Source organism: Heptranchias perlo, chromosome 27, assembly GCF_035084215.1.
Source record: "Heptranchias perlo isolate sHepPer1 chromosome 27, sHepPer1.hap1, whole genome shotgun sequence".
In the NCBI taxonomy this organism is placed as follows: Eukaryota; Metazoa; Chordata; class Chondrichthyes; order Hexanchiformes; family Hexanchidae; genus Heptranchias; species Heptranchias perlo.
In genome coordinates, this window is record NC_090351.1 from 6,055,393 (window position 1) to 6,074,996 (window position 19,604).

At 44.0% G+C, this 19,604-nt stretch overlaps 1 protein-coding gene across 2 annotated transcripts in view; it reads right to left on the minus strand.

The window, feature by feature from the left end:
• Positions 1-1,127: 1,127 nt before the first annotated feature.
• LOC137344360 (bile acid receptor-like) overlaps positions 1,128-19,604 on the minus strand; it is a 101,936-nt gene continuing 83,459 nt past the window's right edge. For both annotated transcript variants that reach the window (XM_068007246.1, XM_068007247.1), the window contains 3 exons: positions 9,472-9,600; positions 8,270-8,383; positions 1,128-4,065 (listed from right to left, as the gene is read on the minus strand). In XM_068007246.1, coding sequence (XP_067863347.1) covers positions 3,827-4,065; positions 8,270-8,383; positions 9,472-9,600 — 482 coding nt within the window. In that variant the 3' untranslated portion in view covers positions 1,128-3,826. The remainder of the gene's footprint in view (positions 4,066-8,269; positions 8,384-9,471; positions 9,601-19,604) is intronic.

Sequence of the window (19,604 nt, forward strand, 5' to 3'; positions counted from 1 at the left end):
ACTTTTCCCAATCCTTTTTTTCCATTTTTATTCATTGGTCCAGATTTTGCTGTCAAAATAACGGTGAGGCTAGTGTTGCTTACTGTTATTTATGCGCAAATGGTACAGCAACTTCAGGTGAGGGAGATTGTTGTTGGAGATTTTAAAAATGTCATTTTTTAAAAAAATTACTTTTCCTTTCTGTCTTTTTTTCCCTCTTAATCCAATCTTTCATTCCCTCAATTTATTTCTCTTTCTATACCTGATTTGACATTGAATTCACCCACTCCAATTCCTTCTCAGTCCTTACACTGTTAATTTCACAGTCCTTCAAACTGATTGATGAAGGAGATGCACAGTTATTTGCCCTGTTCACTCAGGTCCGAGATGCCCTGTTTCCCTCGCTGCAATATTATCAGCTTGCAATTCCAGCAACTTGGCACCCAAAATTTTTTTAAATCTAAACGTGCAAGGGCAAGTCTAAATAACAGCAGACGCTGTTAGATGCCCTGCTACAGCAAATTATGGCCCATAATTTTTTTAAAAATCAACTCAGACAATACAGGAAAAATCCAATTGCACGATCTGGTTAACATATGTATCCAGTTCATATTCTATCAGTGCTATATCAATATCGCCTTAATGCATAGGGCTAGTGTTTGAGTCCTATCTTGCTTATCGATAAAGCAGCAGTCAAATTGTTGTACATAATTTCATGCATCTTATGTGCATTTATTTCTTGAAGTGGTGCAAGGTCAGCCTAAATCCTTAGAACAAGAGTTTTGTTATCAGCTCACACTTTCAACAACTACCCACGCAAAAAATTTAAAAATCTAAACTGGCAAGGGCAAGTCTAACTAACGGCAGACGCCGTTAGATGCGGTGACACAGCAAATTATGGCCCATCATTTCTCTGCTTTGCACACCATTTGCTTCCAGACCTCTATCAATGTTGCTCTTTAGTCAGCTACTACAAGTTATGTGAGAGTACCTTGGGTTGACTCTCTCACTCACTTAACTTTTTGTAGGGAAGCAATTCAACTTTAATTGGCACCTGTGTCATATATTATGGTTGAGAGTAGAAACTGGACAGTGTTTCACCCTACTACATAGCAAGGCCACACCAGTATGCTAATACATAGGCAGCATTCAATATTTAGTTTTATTTATTTTCTTTGGAAATATACAGACCAGTAATTGTTTCTGAACTTTTCAGCCATTCATTTTCAATAATTCAACAATCAAATATGCAGGTAAACCAGTGCTTTGTGCATGGAGTGATATATAATGCTAGCTTGTATCTGTGATTCCCCTTGTAGAGAGTTCCTATTATCAGTCATGTTATCAAACTTTAAGTTAGAATAGTCAGTGATATATCCTAATAATGTTCTTAGAACAGAGAAGGTTAAGGGAGATTTAATAGAGGTGTTCAAAATTATGAAGGGTTTTGATAAAGTAAATAAGGAGAAACTGTTTCCAATGGCAGGAGGGTCGGTAACCAAAGGACACAGATTTAAGGTAATTGGCAAAAGAACCAGAGGGTAGATGAGAAGAAATTTTTTTACGCAGCGAGTTGTTATGATCTGGAATGCAATGCTTGAATGGGTGATGGAAGCAGAATCAATAGTAACTTTCAGAAGGAAATTGAATATATACTTGAAAAGGAAAAAATTGCAGAGCTATGGGGAAAGAGCAGGGTAGTGGGACTAATTGGATAACTCTTTCAAAGAGCCGGACTGACCTCCTTCTGTGTTGTATGATTCCATGATTCTATAATGCACTTTTTGTTTTTGGCTGATTTTATTCAGTGAATACACACAAAAGCACCAAATATTGCTATTTCATTATGATGTGAGGGGCTGTTAAGCTGTCAAGTAATTACAGGCATGTGCATAGGATCATTGCCTATCAGGAACATGCCATTTATGTGAAATTTGCCAATTTTTACGTGTTGAGTTTTGCCATTACATATAGCATAGGCTACCTCTGAAGGTTATCACAATACAGCTCTTCAATACAGATTTGAAATTATCAGGAAGCATTAGAAACTAGTAACAGTAAAATTCCCCTTGTGGTGTCATGTCTAGCTATTCATTTAGTTTGTCTTACAGCATATAGTTATCATTTTAATACTTTCTTATTGATAAAAAAAATCATTTTAATTGAATCATAGAAGTTTACAACATGGAAACAGGCCCTTCGGCCCAACATGTCCATGTCGCCCAGTTTATACCACTAAGCTAGTCCCAATTGCCTGCACTTGGCCCATATCCCTCTATACCCATCTTACCCATGTAACTGCCCAAATGCTTTTTAAAAGACAAAATTGTACCCGCCTCTACTACTGCCTCTGGCAGCTCATTCCAGACACTCACCACCATTTGAGTGAAAAAATTGCCCCTCTGGACCCTTTTGTATCTCTCCCCTCTCACCTTAAATCTATGCCCCCTCGTTATAGACTCCCCTACCTTTAGGAAAAGATTTTGACTATCTACCTTATCTATGCCCCTCATTATTTTATAGACTTCTATAAGATCACCCCTAATCCTCCTACTCTCCAGGGAAAAAAGTCTCAGTCTATCCAACCTCTCCCTATAAGTCAAACCATCAAGTCCCAGTAGCATCCTAGTAAATCTTTTCTGCACTCTTTCTAGTTTAATAATATCCTTTCTATAATAGGGTGACCAGAACTGTACACAGTATTCCAAGTGTGGCCTTACTAATGTCTTGTACAACTTCAACAAGACATCCCAACTCCTGTATTCAATGTTCTGACCAATGAAACCAAGCATGCTGAATGCCTTCTTCACCACCCTATCCACCTGTGACTCCACTTTCAAGGAGCTATGAACCTGTACTCCTAGATCTCTTTGTTCTATAACTCTCCCCAATGCCCTACCATTAACGGAGTAGGTCCTGGCCCGATTCGATCTACCAAAATGCATCACCTCACATTTATCTAAATTAAACTCCATCTGCCATTCATCGGCCCACTGGCCCAATTTATCAAGATCCCGTTACAATCCTAGATAACCTTCTTCACTGACCACAATGCCACCAATCTTGGTGTCATCTGCAAACTTACTAACCATGCCTCCTAAATTCTTTAAAGTTACTTACTCCGGATGAAAGCCTCTAAAGATCCTCACTCATAATAAATTCTATTAATGCCCATTGTTTCAATTAAAATTCACAAGCAATGTATAACATAACAGTTTATTGAATATTCTTAAATTCTAGCATTTCAAGATATGTTGCATTCTCTTCTGTAAAACACTCACAAACAACAGATTTGTTAAAACAATTTGAAATGCATTTTTGTTGATTTTGTAATTTCATATTTTACCCCAGCATTTTGTAGTGTTTTATGTAAATTCATGTTAAAATTAAAAAAGATTATTTGAGAATTCAGGAACATTTGGGGAACGTAACTGTTCAAAAGGCTGCTTTTGCAGCTGGTGCTCAGGTTAAATTTTCCTAGCAAACTCCCTAGTCTTGCTGATTCAGAAAGGTGAATTACAAACTGTCTTAATTACTGGTGGGACAGTTTTGCACTGATTGAGAACAAATGCATTACAAAGTAAAAATATAATGGCCAAATAGTTGGTGACAAACCAAATAAGAGCTGTTGGTCAATATAATAAACAAAAGTTAGATATAAAAACAGAAACCTCAGTTACTATAATGACAATTGATTTGGCTACCACATATTCTGGCATAGCAGCCGCTGACTGATGGAAATTAAAGTGAGATCTTCCATCATTCATTTTCTGTGGTTTTGTACTACAAAAAAATAAACCTGGTTTTCAGCTGAACTGACCAGTCCAAAAAGTTCTGCTATAATCCTTCACTGTACATCCCAAATTTCACAGAGCAAGGGTGTGAGTTTCTGATCCTTCATCTTCCATGACATCAACACCTCTGAATGGTTGTGATTGAGGGTTCTAAGCTGAGTAAGTCGGCCCAACAGCCGAGCAAAGCGCTGTGGACTCTCTGGATAATGGATCTTGGAGTACTTGTATAAAATCTCCAAAAGAGGCTCCTGTAGCTTTTCTACATGTGTTTTATTCTTTACATAGGGTCGATCTGCAGGACAACACAAAGAGTCATAAGTTGTGAACAGCCAAACGTGGCGTAATTTTACTACAAATGTAAAAGCACATGGGGTTGATTTTCGTCTTTCCACCCTGGACATTAAGCATCCCATGGGTACAGCATAGAGAGGAAAATCTGGCAGGGAGGTTTGCGTGCCCCTAACAGTACCCGATGGATTTTCCTTCCATTGAAATTAAAGGGAGGAAATTCCAGCTCGTTCTGTTAGGATTATGTGAACCTCCATTCTGCACTCTGCCTAAGCGATGCTTAACAACCAGCCAATAAAGACAAAAATCTACCCCCATGTTGCTGTTAGTATCCTAATGAAATTGATCAAATGAGTGAAGCAAAGGGTTCAGTGTTAAACTAACATATTAATTATGGTTGCAAATAGGAACCTTAAGAATGGCTAATTTGGTTCCCAGTTGTAACATGAATGTTGAGAATTCCAAAAAGCAGATATAAGAAAATCTACTTTTTTTAGTGGGTTTCCAAAAGTCAGAGTTACCAGATGCAACTTGTGCCTTGACTTTCCCATCAGCAATAAAAGCAAAGTCATTCAAAGATTGCAGTCAACCCGACTGCCCAAGCCTTCTTGCTTCTTCCTATGCCATAACTGAAGCAGTTTTTCAAACACTTACCAGTGTCACAGCTCCTCTCGCTTACTGCTTAAAAACCAGGTAATATGTGAATGCAACTGGCTGGCCATGATTTTTAACTGTTACATTCTCTCTCCTATTGGTGAAACCATATAGCACCATAAAGTCTACTTCTAATAATTTGAACTATTAAATAATGTGATTTTTTTAGGAATAAAAAATCCTCCTGTGCTGTGTTATTTCAATTGCTTAATTTAAATTACTGGATAATTCAAACTTGTAGCGTAAATATGACTTTGAATTGTCAGTGGATTGTAAATAGGGTGATTTTTCCAGCAGGGAGGCAAAACCACAAACATAAAGAGACAACAGTAAAAGGTAGCTACAGTAATAAGTTCTGATATTTTCTCTTATCAAGATAATGGTGAAGTATCTTGACTGAAGTGCAATGCAGGGCAAAGGCGTGTTTCTGAGAAAGGATAATAGGCTAAAGACTCAGTACAGTGTCTTAACACATCTGAATTTTGTGTGAGAGAAACAAATTGGCAAATCATCTGTGCGTGAATTTTTTGTGTATGCGGTTGAAGGAAGCTGGAATGGAACTTTTCTCCACCCTGTGTCCGCAATTAAGCTTTCTCAAGTTGGTTGCGATGCAAAGTAAAGCTCTTTCTATACTGCCACAACAATGTATCTTAGCCAAGCTTCATAATGTGCACTCTACCTTACCACTGCAACATTTTAATTTCCAAAATGTAGCCATTCTTGAGTGCATTTGCCAATTATTACCAAGTTATGAGTAGTTTAATGCTGCGGGACCACACCCACTAGAAACAGCAACGAGACTGACACAAACTCATCTACCTCTCACAGGGAGTAGACAAAAGACATCATCTAAATATTGTGGGTCTGATTCAAACCAGGCCACAGAGATGAAAGGAACTAATGCTAATCCACTGTGTCAATGAATGGAACTTTTGTTTTGAACAGAACAGGTTCATAAGAATAAAAGTGGTTAAAATGAAGACCAATTTTGGATCAATTCAGACCATTTTGGCCCTGATATTTACGGAGAGGCGGGGAGGGTGCGGATAAGGCTGAAAACGACTGAAGAACCCAGCAAGGCAGGCTTCATTAGCATTTGTAACTCTGTCTCCCGCCTGGCAGCTGACCAAATGGACAGCCTGGCTGGCGGGGCAGGAGGGATCACCAGTGGCAAGAGGCCGCAGTCGGGGACCTTTGGGGACGGTCCCCGCAATCGGGAGGGGGGGAAGGTCGCCAATCAGAGCTGGAGGGGAAAAGTTCGGCAATTGGCTGGGGAGACCTGCGATTGTGGCTGGGGGCGTATGTCGGCAATCAGGCGGAGGGTAAGATCGGCAATCGGGAGGGCTGGGGGAGGCTGGAGATTAGCGCTGTGGGGGAAAGGCTGGCGATCATGGCTGGGGGAGGCCGAAGGCTTCCTTGAGAAGCCTGGGGGGAGCACTCCTGCTCCCCATGGCCCACAAGGAGTACTGAAACATACATACATGAGTACATACCTTGGGGAGCTGGCAGCTCCCGCCTCTGTTTCACCGCCGAGTTTTCGGACCCCTTAGAAATGCATGCATTTGGGTTGTGAATATGGTTGTGAATCTTTGGAATTCTCTACCCCAGAGGGCTGTGGATGCTGAGTCATTGAATATATTCAAGGCTGAGATGGATAGATTTTTGGACTCTAGGGGAGTCAAGGGATATGGGGATCGGGCGGGAAAGTGGAGTTGAGGTCGAAGATTAGCCATGATCTGATTGAATGGCGGAGCTGGCTCGAGGGGCCTACTCCTGTTTCTCATGTTATTATGTGCAGCCGCAGTAAATTTCAAATCGGGTTCGCAATTGCACTGTAGGAGTCCGATTTATTTATGTTAATTAAGCATCCCGCTTTGCCATGGCGGGACACTCGGATGTCCCAATACGGCAGCGGGTTGGGATCACGTACCACGCATTTCCCTTTTCAACCCCCTCCACCCGACCATCTCCTATCCGTCGTGGAGAGTTATTACCGAGGCCTTTGAATCTAATTAATACTGGCCCAGTACCAGTATGAATATTGCTCATACCAGTACTGGACCTCATTGGGTCACAGAAAGAGGAACTATAGGACTGGATTAGCTAAGAGAATCTAAAACCCAGAGGCTTCATGTTAGAGTTTCTTGTTATTTCATATACTTTTGTTTTCCACATTCTGCACTGTCATTAAATACTTTTGCATATTCTGGATCATCACTACTGTAATTTCATGTAATGAGTCGTAGTTATTGTAGCAAATTCAACTTTAACAAAAATGCAAGTAATGCAAGTCACAAATAGCCAGTCAACTTTGAAAATGGGTTCCATATTGGCCATTCACTCTTTCTGTCTACAACACTGTGCCAGCAACTTATCTGTAAAGCTACAAACCTCTAAACTCTGCACTAAATGAAATTAAAAGTACAACTTTTCTGTTAAAACTCCAATAGCATAAGTATATATTGGCAGACTAGTAGATACAGATTCTGCCATCATACATACAGACCCATAAACAAAAGATCAGTTACCAGCTAAGAGGCTTTAACTTCCACATCGTGCAGCATAGGTTTACTAGAATGATACCTGGACTTCAAGGGTTAAGTTATGAAGAGAGATTACACAAATTGGGGTTGTATTCTCTACAGTTTAGAAGGTTAAGGGGTGATCTGATCGAAGTTTATAAGATATTAAGGGGAACAGATAGGGTGGATAGAGAGAAACTATTTCTGCTGGTTGGTGATTCTAGGACTAGGGGACACAGTCTAAAAATTAAAGCCAGACCTTTCAGGAGTGAGATTTGAAAAGACTTCTACACACAAAGGGTGGTAGAAGTTTGGAACTCTCTTCTGCAAACAGCAATTGATGCTAGCTTAATTGCTAATTTTAAATCTGAGATAGATAGCTTTTTGCCAACCAAAGGTATTAAGGGATATGGGCCAAAGACAGGTATATGGAGTTAGATCACAGATCAGCCATGATCTTATCAAATGGCGGAGCGGGCTCGAGGGGCTGAATGGCCTACTCCTGTTCCTATGTTCACACCACTTCAGTTTTACTTCACTGGAACCAGTCCTGAATAAAATCTGTGTTTGGTTGAATCAGATTGGCAAGTTATAGCACTGGTCTAACCTAATTGTAAACAATTTTACAACACCAAGTTATAGTCCAGCAATTTTATTTTAAATTCACAAGCTTTCGGAGATTTTCTCCTTCCTCAGGCAAATGTTTCCACTAAATGTTTCCAGAGGTGCCAATTAATCACTAAAGAGACTACACGATAACATCAACAAGTTCCATCCCACCATCAAGCTCACCATGGACTACTCCTCAGAATCAGTTTCTTTCTTGGACACACGAATCTCCATCAAAGACGGGCACCTCAGCACCTCACTCTACCGCAAGCCTGAGGAAGGAGAAAATCTCCGAAAGCTTGTGAATTTAAAATAAAATTGCTGGACTATAACTTGGTGTTGTAAAATTGTTTACAATTGTCAACCCCAGTCCATCACCGGCATCTCCACATCATGACTAACCTAATTGGTGAATGTTGTTACCTGAGAAAAGAATTGTGGTTGCAGAAAGTAAGGCATATTCAGTGTCTGTCACATTCAGTTCCCCCATGCTTCTGTAGAAATCGAACATTGGTGTAATAAATTCTTCAGCTATACCTGGTTACACAGAGAAGCAACATTAAACTTTCCAAATTCACTTTTCAACAAAAACATGCACATGATGTGTGATATCTGAAATGTGATGGATGCGTGCAAAAGTTTTAGAGACAGACAAAAATAAATTAAACGAGCACTGAATTATAGTGACACTGGGCCTTGTTTAAGAGTTCATCTACGTGCATAAATTGAAATGCTCATTCCCTTCTCATCAAATAGCGGCCTAGTGATGGAAAAATAATGAAGTAGATAGTCTCATCTGAAATATGCAGCATTTCAAAACTGGAAATATGCTTTTAACATACCTGCATCTGAGGGTGAATTGTATCACTGGGTTAGCTGTAGAAAGCAATGTAGTTGAAATGGCATCCAACTTTAGAGGTAAAGGAAATCACAATAGTTTTATTTGGATAATCAATCGGAATCAATTAAATTATTTTCATAGGTTAAGCCACTAATTTAGTTATAGCCAAGGTTGAAGCAAAAAATATTTATTTTTCCTTTGTTTGACTATGATCTATTGATCTGAGAAATTACACACTTGTAACATCATCGTGATTGTAGCATTTCATTGTTTTGTTTGTACTGACGCATGAACTGATAAACAAGGATACTGTGGAAATAAGTACTAATGGATTTTCCTTCTTCTTCTCCAATCCATGCTGCCTGAGAACCTGTTATGGTGGAGGGGGTGGCTGGGAGATCTTGAGGAGAGGATAGAGACAGACCCTGTTGGGGGGTGGGGGCGGAACGTATTGATTTTATTTTCCTCTTAGCCTCTATGTCTGCCAGTCAGTGAGAGGAGAATGGGAGCATGGTGCACATGTAGATAGAGGGTCAGGTGTGTGAATATCAGGGCTCCATTATTGCGAATGCACAAAATTATTGTCCTTAATACATACTTATGTGCTAACTCTACTGCATAAAGAAAATTAAACTTATTTGTGTTTATCACTCCCCAAATAATATACAGATCCCTGCCCTACACAGTTTCCCCCTGCATTCAATAATAAAATGAAATCAAGTGTGTAGTAATCTTCTTTATCTCAATTATTACAACGCAGTAATGGTATAGGAACAGGTGGTACCTAATGTATGATTTGGAACTATAATCGAGATTTCATCCAAATGGGATTGCTCCATCGGAACAGCTGGAGGATGTTCTTCAAAACATTGGTTATGACAGCACCCAGAAAATGTGGAATAGTGATCAGCGTCTGTAAAACAAGGAAAAGAATCATTTGGAAGGGGGGGTTCCAATCAGGTGTCCAATGTCATATGCCAACTGTCTAGAATCCATGATATAACGCAAGTATTCAGCAGCACTATCTGATTTACTGTTTGTACTTCAGTCAATATTTAAGCCTCAGTGCAATTCAGGAGAAGGGAAAGTGACATGTTCATTATAAAATTTTAATTTTAAGTATTGAACAAGATAAGAGAAAATAATAGGTAGGTTACTAGTTAATGTTATTATATATTAAAAATCATCCCTACAATTTTGGATAGCAATCACCAGTTTAGAAAATGAGTAGTATAGTCAGGTAGCTTGGACTAAAAGGTAAGCAACAGACGATGAGGCATGAGCCACTATTGAAGAGGACACAAAATGGGATGGGGTACAAGTCAGTGGTCAGTAGGGCAATAAAAGTGTATAGAGGAAAGTATTATATTCTAGTTTTTAATAGGGTCGACTTTTTTTATGCAGTATTTGTAAAATGTAGTCTAGTGAACATTAGATCACTGTACATATTACTATTCACCTGGTAATCTGGTGATAGTTATGTAGCCATGTTCTCAGATGGTAAACTGGTAAATATGCATGTGGTATTTGACAATCTGCATCACCTCCCAGATCAGACACTTATGTCGCGATAATAACACCGAGGCGGGTTCTGAGCAGGGGGATGGGGGCGATAGAGGGAGTGAAACCCAGAAGAAGTTTTGGCACGTCGAAATGTCCCATTTCAACATGGCTGCCTAATTATAATTTTACATCTGGGTTTCACTTTTCCATTGCGCAACAGCGGGCATGATCTCAACTTGACTATTTAAAGGGCCAATTCAAAGATGGAATTTGGAGGGGTTAGGAGTCTATGCAAAGATACGGCGAAGTTTAAACATGGATTCTGGACGATCAAAGTTGCGCCCCGATTTAACCATGTGTCACTTGATGTACTGCTGGGTGCAGTGAGGAAAATGGAAGGAGATAATCTTCTCCAGCAATGGGAGGAAGGAACCTGCTGCTGTCATGAAGAAGGCGTGGTTGGAGGTGGCTGAGGAGGTGAGCAGCAGGAGCATTGTGGCCCATTCCTGGATCCAGTGCAGGAAGCGCTTTAATCAGGTCAGGAAAGGTGAATAATTGCAGATTGTACTACCTCCTGTAGTGTACAACACTCCCCCCTCACTCTGTCTTGTCAAGCCTACTCCATCACATCACTCCTCACACCCAATTAAATTTCAAGAGTACCCATCGTTCACTTTCTATGAACTTCCTCACCTCACCATTTATCCATCCACTGCTGCCACTCACTCCAATCCTCATGCAATGTGATGCCTCTGCCTGATAGTCACCCTCACCGAATGCATTGCATCCATCGAGTGAACACATGCCTTACAGTCACTCTTAGGTCTGTTCTTTCCCTCGTTGCAGGAGAAGAGAGCACAAAACACAAGGGAGAGGGAGAAGAATAGAGGTGGCCCGCCACAGATTGTGCAGCTGACAGATGCAGAGGAAGAGGCAATGGAGATCAGTGGCATCTCTGTGTCCCTGACCATCGGCGATGGGGAGACTGGGACGTCGTAGCTACCTGGGAACAGAATTAAAAATATCTCTGACCCACATCTCATACAAGACTAAGTCATGTTGACTTGATTTCAGCAATGAGTGAAATATGATAAGAGTAATTATGTTAAGTGGCAACATTGCTACATTGCCAGTACTAATTCATATCCATTTCTTCTCTCCTCCAGGGCCTTCACGTGTAGGCCAGTTGTCACAGCAGTCAGTCGAATTTCCTGAGGATGATTCCTCAGAGGACCTGATTACTTCTGAGGGTGCACCATCAGAGGACATACTACCGGCACCAGTGCAAATACTCATACTTTGGTGGGTCCAGATAGACAGCTAGTTAGGTTTTCACCTGGTGATTCACAGTTCACAAGCAAGCATGAGCAGAGACTGGTGGCAGGGACAACTATGGAGAGTCTCCTTTGGGGGGGGCGGGGTGGGCGCACACCTCTCCAAGTTCTGCTCAGCCAGACACAGATGCTGAACCCTGGGGGCCGTCGATGAAAAGGAGAATTATAGAGGGACGGCAGAAAATTTGCGAGGTACTGGCAGACGTGCCACGCACACTCTCCACCATAGCAGAGAGGATGGAGGAGTCCATTTCGAACATTTGTGGATTGATGTCCCAGGTAATTGGGAGAATGTCTGCCATGGAGAGAGTGGCCACCTCCATGGAACTTCAAGCATGGCTCTCAAACCAGTCCATGCGGGCCATGACCACGGCCGTGCAAACTTTGGATGCCAGCATGTCTGCCGCCTTAAAGAGGATGACAAATGCATTATTGGTGGCTTTCAAGGCCTCTCTGATCTGCACCAAACTGCCCCCTGGCAGAGTGGTAGGAGTGATGTGCTGCTGGCCCAGGAGAGGGATGATGGTGAAAGGGGACATGGAAGTGGGAACTCCACTCAAAGTGCTTCAATGTCTCACCTGTTGCTCCCCCCCTCAGCCAGTACCGACATGCTGCCTCATCTCCCGATGGCCGAGTCTGCCCCTGCACAGGTGCAGATGGAGCAGTGTTTAGTGGAGCCCTCATGGGCTCCAACACCCAGAGGTCATAGGCCAAGAGCATCTCAGCAGTCAGCGCAGGGATCTGAGCAGGCTGCTTCTACCTCTGCTGAAGCCACAGGGATTGCACTATGCAGGAGTGGTAGGCAAACTAAGAAAAATATACTTTAATTCACCAAGGGTATGCACATGGGTGTTTGTGAAAATGATGGGCTAGAAATTCAGCTGTGTAGCGCCCGTTGTTTTGGCGCTATGGGCCTCCTGAAGTTCCAAAATGGCATCTGGGATGCATGCGCATGTGCGCCAGACGCCATCTTGGTAAAGGGGTTTGCTCAGGCACAGATAACGAACGCCGGCAGCATGCAAAGTACGGAGAATATGCGTTAGCTCAGTGTGTGAATGGGTGGGTGGGGGTTTGGGGAATGTGATAGTTACTTTGGTCCAGTGTGAGTGAATAACTGAACCTTCGAACTATTAGGGCATCCTTGGAATCCCGAGGAGCAATGTGAGCAGCTGGTCTGGCATTGGGTGCCCCATCTTCTTCTTCCTCCTCCTCCACCTCGCCCTCCTCCTTCTCCTCCTGCTCCTCTTCTTCATTGGAATCATCATCAGATGATGATTGATTAGCGCCTTCCTCGACCTCTAATCCTTGCCGCTGTCCATGTAGTACAGAACGCAGCACACCACGAACATTCTGGAGACCCTTCCTGGCGAGTACTGAAGGGTGCCTCCGGACCTATCGAGTCACCTGAAGCGCATCTTCAGCATGTTGATGGTTTGCTCGATGACACATCTGGTGGTGATATGGTTCTCGTTGTACCGTTTTTGGGCTTCATTGGTGGGGTTCCTCACAGGTGTCATCAGCCAAGTTTGAAGTGGGCAGCCTTTGTTTCCGAACAGCCACCCCTTGAGTCTGCTTCCAGGTACGAAGAGGTTGGGGAAGTTGGACTGCCGCAGGATGAAAGTATCATGGCAGCTCCCAGGGAATTTGCTGCATACCTGCATGAACCTTTTCTTATGGTTGAACACCAACTGCACATTGATGGAATGAAATCCCTGATGAATACTCCTGGTTAATCTGGTGATCCTTGGATTGCCAAGTGTGTACAATCGATGGCACCCATGGCTGTAGGAAGCTAGCCAGAGATGCAAATCAGAGTGCCCGCTCATTCTGGCTATTGTCATCGCAGGGGAAGTTTATATACCTCCCAGCCCTGGTAAACAATCCACCTGTCACCTGTCTTATGCATTTATGTGCAGCCGACTGGGAGACCCTTGCTATGTCTCCGGTGGCACCATGGAAGGAACCAGAGGCAAAGAAATTAAGGGCGGGGGTCATTTTCACAGCGACTGGCAATGCGTGGCCACTAGGTCCAGCAGGGAGCAGCTCTTCTTGTAGGAGGCTGCAGCTTAATTTATGACGTGTCAATCTGAGCCTCTGAAAGCACTGTTCTTCAGAGAGGTCAAGGAAGCTGAGCCTCTGTCTGTACGCCCTGTTAGGTAGGTAGTGTCTCCTGCAAACTCGGCCGCTCTGTTGTTCTCCTCTCTGTTGGTTCTCTTTCTGTTGCTCTCCTCTCTGTTGTCCACCTCTCCATTGTCCACCTGCAGCTCCCACCACTGCACACCTTGCTGCCGTGAATGGTGATCGTCTTCCTCGTCCAAATTCCAGTCTAAAGCAGCCGTGCGCCACCCTTTCTCTGTTTGAAAACCTCTAAAGTTCACCAATATGTCTGTCACCTCAAGAACTCTCAGGAAATCGTTTACCAGAGGATTCTGAGAAGCAGTTGTGAGCACTGAGCCTTTAATTATATCGGGACACCTGATTTTTAACCATCCCCATGAAGTGCCACTCAATCTCACCTTCGTTTTATTGCTGAGTTTCCCGAGTCCCAGGAAACCCATGCTGCAGGCGTTGATTTTAAATTGCTGCCAAAATCTCATGGAAGTACCCTCATTAACATATTATAATGAGGGGCCCTCCCTTTGAGATCAGGTTACTCGGCCGCACTCAAAACTGCCTCCGTTAAAACCGGAAGCAGGTTGGAGTTGGGTTTCCCATTTTTAAAATTTTAACCCTCCCTGCCTCCCACCCCAACCCCCGCCCATCCTGGGGGGTTACTATTACCCCCTTACTTCCAAAACTGTTTTTGTTAAAAATAATGGGCACTTAAATTTGAAGTATGAAGTTATAGAGACAAATTTACGTTTTCATAAATTAACCTGAAGTCACGCAAGCTAGGTCAATTATGGTTCAAAATTTGATTTGGTTTTTAATCTTTTACCATTTGTGCACCACTGGGTAATGTAGCCACAATTGATTTGGTACAAATATGCTTATCTCTCCATGATAGATTTAATAAATCTTGTAAAATGTACAGTACATAAAATCACAAAATAAGTACAGCCCATCTTAGCACATTCACAATAAAAACTAGACTCTCCATCATTGCATTCAACTCACTTTTAATAGTTCCCAAATTTTTCAGTCCATTAATCTTTCTCTTTCTGTGAAGAACTTCCTGACCAAAATCCTAAATTTACTTTTCATCAATTTGTGTCTATGACTCCTTGTCCTACTTTCATGGCTTATCTTTAAATAGTACTCCACATTTACAATTCTTATATTATTAAATATCTTATAAACCATTATAATCTCCCCTCTGTCATCTCCTTTCAAGGTTGAATAGTCCAAGTTTCTCCTGTCTTTCTTCAAAACTCAATTCTCTGATACCAGGGGCCCGATTTTAGCACCCGCTATCGGGTGCGTTCTCAGCGGGGGGACCTTGAAAATTGCGAAATCCAGGATCCCGACCGGATCCCGCCTCGATCCCGCCCACTTCCGGGTTCCCCGCTGACGCGCCGGCGTGCGCGCACAGCCCCCGCTGGTGGGAATCCCGCAGGCAATTAAAGCCAGCGGGATGGCACTTGAGAGTATTTACTTAGCTATTTCAGGTCATTGACTGACCTGATTAAGGGACTGTGTGTGATTTTGGATCAACATTGGATTGTTTCCCACACTGGGGGAAACACTCCCAGATCGAATGGACGTGTTGCAGCTGTCAGCCTGTGGCAGCTGCAAAGGTCCATTTGACAGGGTGGGGGGGGAGACCCTCGCCCATTGCAGGAGGCCACTCTGTCACTTGGGACAAAGTTTGCCCTCCACCACCCTCCTCCTGACGGTCAAAGTCACCCACCTGCACACTTACCCCGGGGTCCGGAGACATGTACCTACCTTGCGGACCCCCTCAGATGTACATCTTGCGGATGGGGGCCGCTGTAGCTACAGTCATGACCTCCTCGGAGGGCGAACAGCATCACCAGCCTCACCAGTCTCGCCATCCACGCCGTCCACCTCTGACACGTGGAGCTCCACAACAGAGTGCTGTGACACATCCACCTGTACAGCAGGAGGGAGGGCAACCGCAGAGAGAGATGCGTCGCAGAAGGCACTACCCTCGCCACAGGGTCCACAGACCGAGGCTCAGCCTCCTGGACCTCTCTGAGCAGCAGTGCACACGGAGGCTCAGAGTCACTCAACATGTAGCCGTGGACATCTGCAGCCTCTTTCATGCCGAACTGCTCCTGGCTGGCCCGTGCACCATCTTCCTACCTGTCGCTGTCAAAGTCACCACTGCCCTCCCGAACTTCTCCTCCACAGCCTTCCAGGGTGCAACCGGAGACATCATCGATGTCTCTCAGTCGTCTGCGCAGAAGAGCCCTGCAAATACACCTACACCCACTCTGCAGTGACACAATGGGTGGCATCAGTGGTGGGTCCTCATAGTGATACCCAGGAGCGGGCATTATTGCACAAACCGGACAGGATTGGCGAAGACATGGCAGTAGTGGTGCCAATATAATGTGTGATGTGAGTTGTTCTGAAATTCAATATAAGTAACAACCATGACAAACCCTCAAACACACTTGTGCATCCCCTTCATGCTCACGACACGTTTGCCTTACGCTGCCTACTGCACATATGTGATGCATGCCCTGTGGCTGCAGCACAGGTAGTGGCAGGTTGAGTGAGGCTGGCCGTGAGAGAGATGCACGAGAGGGTGAGTATGGGATAGAGCCATGAGATTGTATGAGGATTGGGTTGCGTGGTAGTGGCGGGATGAGTACTGGCAAGGTGAGTAGGTGCAGGTAAGATGAGGATGGGGTTTGAGTGGTTATGAGGGGTGATGTGACAGAGTAGTGTTGGCAGTGCAGAAGGAGATGTGGGGTGGGGGCAGTGATGTGGCAGACGGAGTGTAGGGGAAAGACTACGTGTACTCACTTTGGCTGACCTACTGAGGTCATTGGACCGCCTCCTGCACTGTGTGCAGGTGGGCGATATGTTGGTGGCGCAGGTGACCCCCTCTGCCACCTCGAGCCAGGCCTTCCTGGTGGCGGAGGCGGGCCGCTTCCTCCCGCCCGCCGGGGGGAAGATCTCTGTCCTCCCCCTCCTCCTCACCCCATGTATTGATACCTGGGGTGAGGCATCATTAAACTGGGAGCAGCCTTCCCCCTGGGCTGCTCCATGCAGTCATCTTTGCTATTGGTTGCAGCATCTGTCAGTGGAGGACTGCCGCTTTAAATAGAGCGCCTCCAGCTGACAGATCTTACTGCGCATGCGCAGCCCGCCCGACGCGCAGATCAGCAGCGGGGAACCCGGAGGAGCAGGTTAGTGAATCCAATTAGTGCGTTGCCTGCTGCGATCGTGCGGGAAACCCACTAATTTCACCGGGCGCGTTTCGAACGCGCCCGCTTGCCCATCCGCCGGGAACCCGCACCCCTGGTAAAATCGGGCCCCAGGGATCATCTTGTGGCTATTCTCTACGCCGCCTCAGGGCTTGAATATTTCTCTTGTGTCTCAGCGACCAAAATTGGACACAGAATCAAGGCGCAGTTCGATTAAATACTCGGTTTCAGTATGACAATCTCTGACTTATACTGCACTGTCCTTGTAATAATTAGTTCAGCATTCTATTTGCTTTGTTGATTCCTGCTGCATGATAACTAAACATGTTAAATGCCAAGTCTTATAACATCCCTAGATTTTTGTTTCTTTATTTTGCCCTTCAATACTTCAACACCGGTCATACAGCAGAGTCAGATTGTTCAGTCTTACCTCTGAGTCATGAAAGTTGTGTGTTCAAGTCCCATTTCAGCTACTCAAGCACAAAATCTAGGCTGATGTTTCAGTACAATACTGAGGGAGTGCTATATTATCAGAAGAGCTGTCTTTCAAATGAGATGTTAAACTGAGGTCCCATCTCCCTGTTCAAGTGGATATAAAAGATCCCAGCACTATTTAAAGAAGAGCAGGGGAGTTCTCCTGGTGCCCTACCTAATATTTTTCCCTCAACCAACACCGCCAAAAATAGCTTGATTGATTATTTATCTCATTGATGTTTGTGGGTCCTAGCTGTATGCAGATTTCTGTGAAGCACTTTGGGACATAATAATGATGTGACAGACATGATATAAATGCAAATATTATGCCACCCATTACTTATTCCAAGGCTCAGTACCTTACACTGAATTTTATTTGCCACTGTTCTGCGCAACTACAGATTTTGCAGTCCTTCGCTGCCTTGTGAGATTTATCTGAGAGATAGAGAGAAGGAACTTGCATTTGTATAGCGAGTTTCATGACCTCAGGACATCCCAAAGTGCTTTCCAGCCAATGAAGTACCTTTGAAGTGCAGTCACTGTTGTAATATAGGAAACACGGCAGCCAATTTGTGCACAGCAAGGTCCCACAAACAGAGATAATGACTAGTTAATCATGATATTGGTTGAGGGATAAATATTGGCCAGGACACTGCTCCCCTAGTTTACATTGTCCAAAAATTTGACAATTTACATTCAGTTTCTGATTCCATCATTGGTGTAAATTAGAAACAGTAGAGCGTTCAGCACTAATGCCTAGCACACTCCACTCAGTTTTCCCTCTACCCTATTATTATTCCTTTACGAAAGTTCCTTTCCTTCAATCAATTTCTTATCCATTTCCAGATTTTACCTTCCATTCTTACTGAGTTTATGTAGCAGCCTTTTGTGTGGAACTTTGTCAAAGCCTTCCTGAGAGTCAATGTGCATCAAGGAATTATGTAATAAAGCTTTTGATAGTCCTTTGGGGATGAAACCTCCTAAAAAAGTGATATAGGTTGGTTAGACAAGCCCTTCCCCATCTGAAACTGTTTTAGCTGATATGTGCTAGATTATTAACATACAGTGGTAGCACTCTTGCCTCTGAATCAGAAGGTTGTGGGTTCAAGCCCTACTCCAGAGACTTGAGCACAAAATCTATGCTGGAACTCCAGTGCAGTATTGAGGGAGTGCTGCACTGTCTGAGGTGCTGTCTTTCAGATGAGATAATAAATCAAGGCCCCGGCTGCCCTCTCTCGTGGCTGTAAAAGATCCCATGGCACTAATCGAAGAAGAGCAGAGGAGATCTCCCGATATCCTGGCCAATATTTATTCCTCAACAAACATCACTAAAACAGATGATCGAGTCACTATCACACTCCTGCTGCAGCATTTCCTACATTATAACAGTGACTACACTTCAAATGCACTTCATTAGCTATAAAGCACTTTGTGACATCTTGAGGTTGTGAAAGGTTCTATATAAATGCAAGTCTTTCTTTTTTTACAAGTGGTCATCAAGTTTCTTGCTAATTCCATTATTTTACCAGTTATTGACATCTGACTAATTAGTCTGTTTTGTCAGGTTTTTTTCTGTATATTCATCAATCTTCTATGGAATTGCACACAGGCGGCTCGATTTTACAATGGTGGCGGGTTGGCAGTGGTGGGGGTGGGGAGGGGTGATTGGGCGCATGGCAAACCCGCATGAACAAAACTTACCGTTTCCGACACGATCGCACGTTGATTGATGGTTAACGTCCTTTCCGGGTTTTGCGCCCAGCAGTGAGCCTGATTGACAGGCTGGCTGCCTTCAGGAGCTGCAACGCGAGGGTGGGGGGGGGCGAGAAAGAGAGAGTGCCAGATGTCATCCGGCGCTGGAACGGAAGACCATGGAGGGGGAGGAGAATGGAAGATCCGTCACTGTACTGGAAGACCAGGTGGGGGTGGAGAATGGAAGATCCGTCACTGTACTGGAAGATCAAGGGGGTGGAGAATGGAAGATCCGTCACTGTACTGGAAGATCAAGGGGGTGGGGAATGGAAGATCCGTCACTGTACTGGAAGATCAAGGGGGTGGGGAATGGAAGATCCGTCACTGTACTGGAAGATCAAGGGGGTGGGGAATGGAAGATCCGTCACTGTACTGGAAGATCAAGGGGGTGGGGAATGGAAGATCCGTCACTGTACTGGAAGATCAAGGGGGTGGGGAATGGTAGATCCGTCACTGTACTGGAAGATCAAGGGGGTGGGGAATGGAAGATCCGTCACTGTACTGGAAGATCAAGG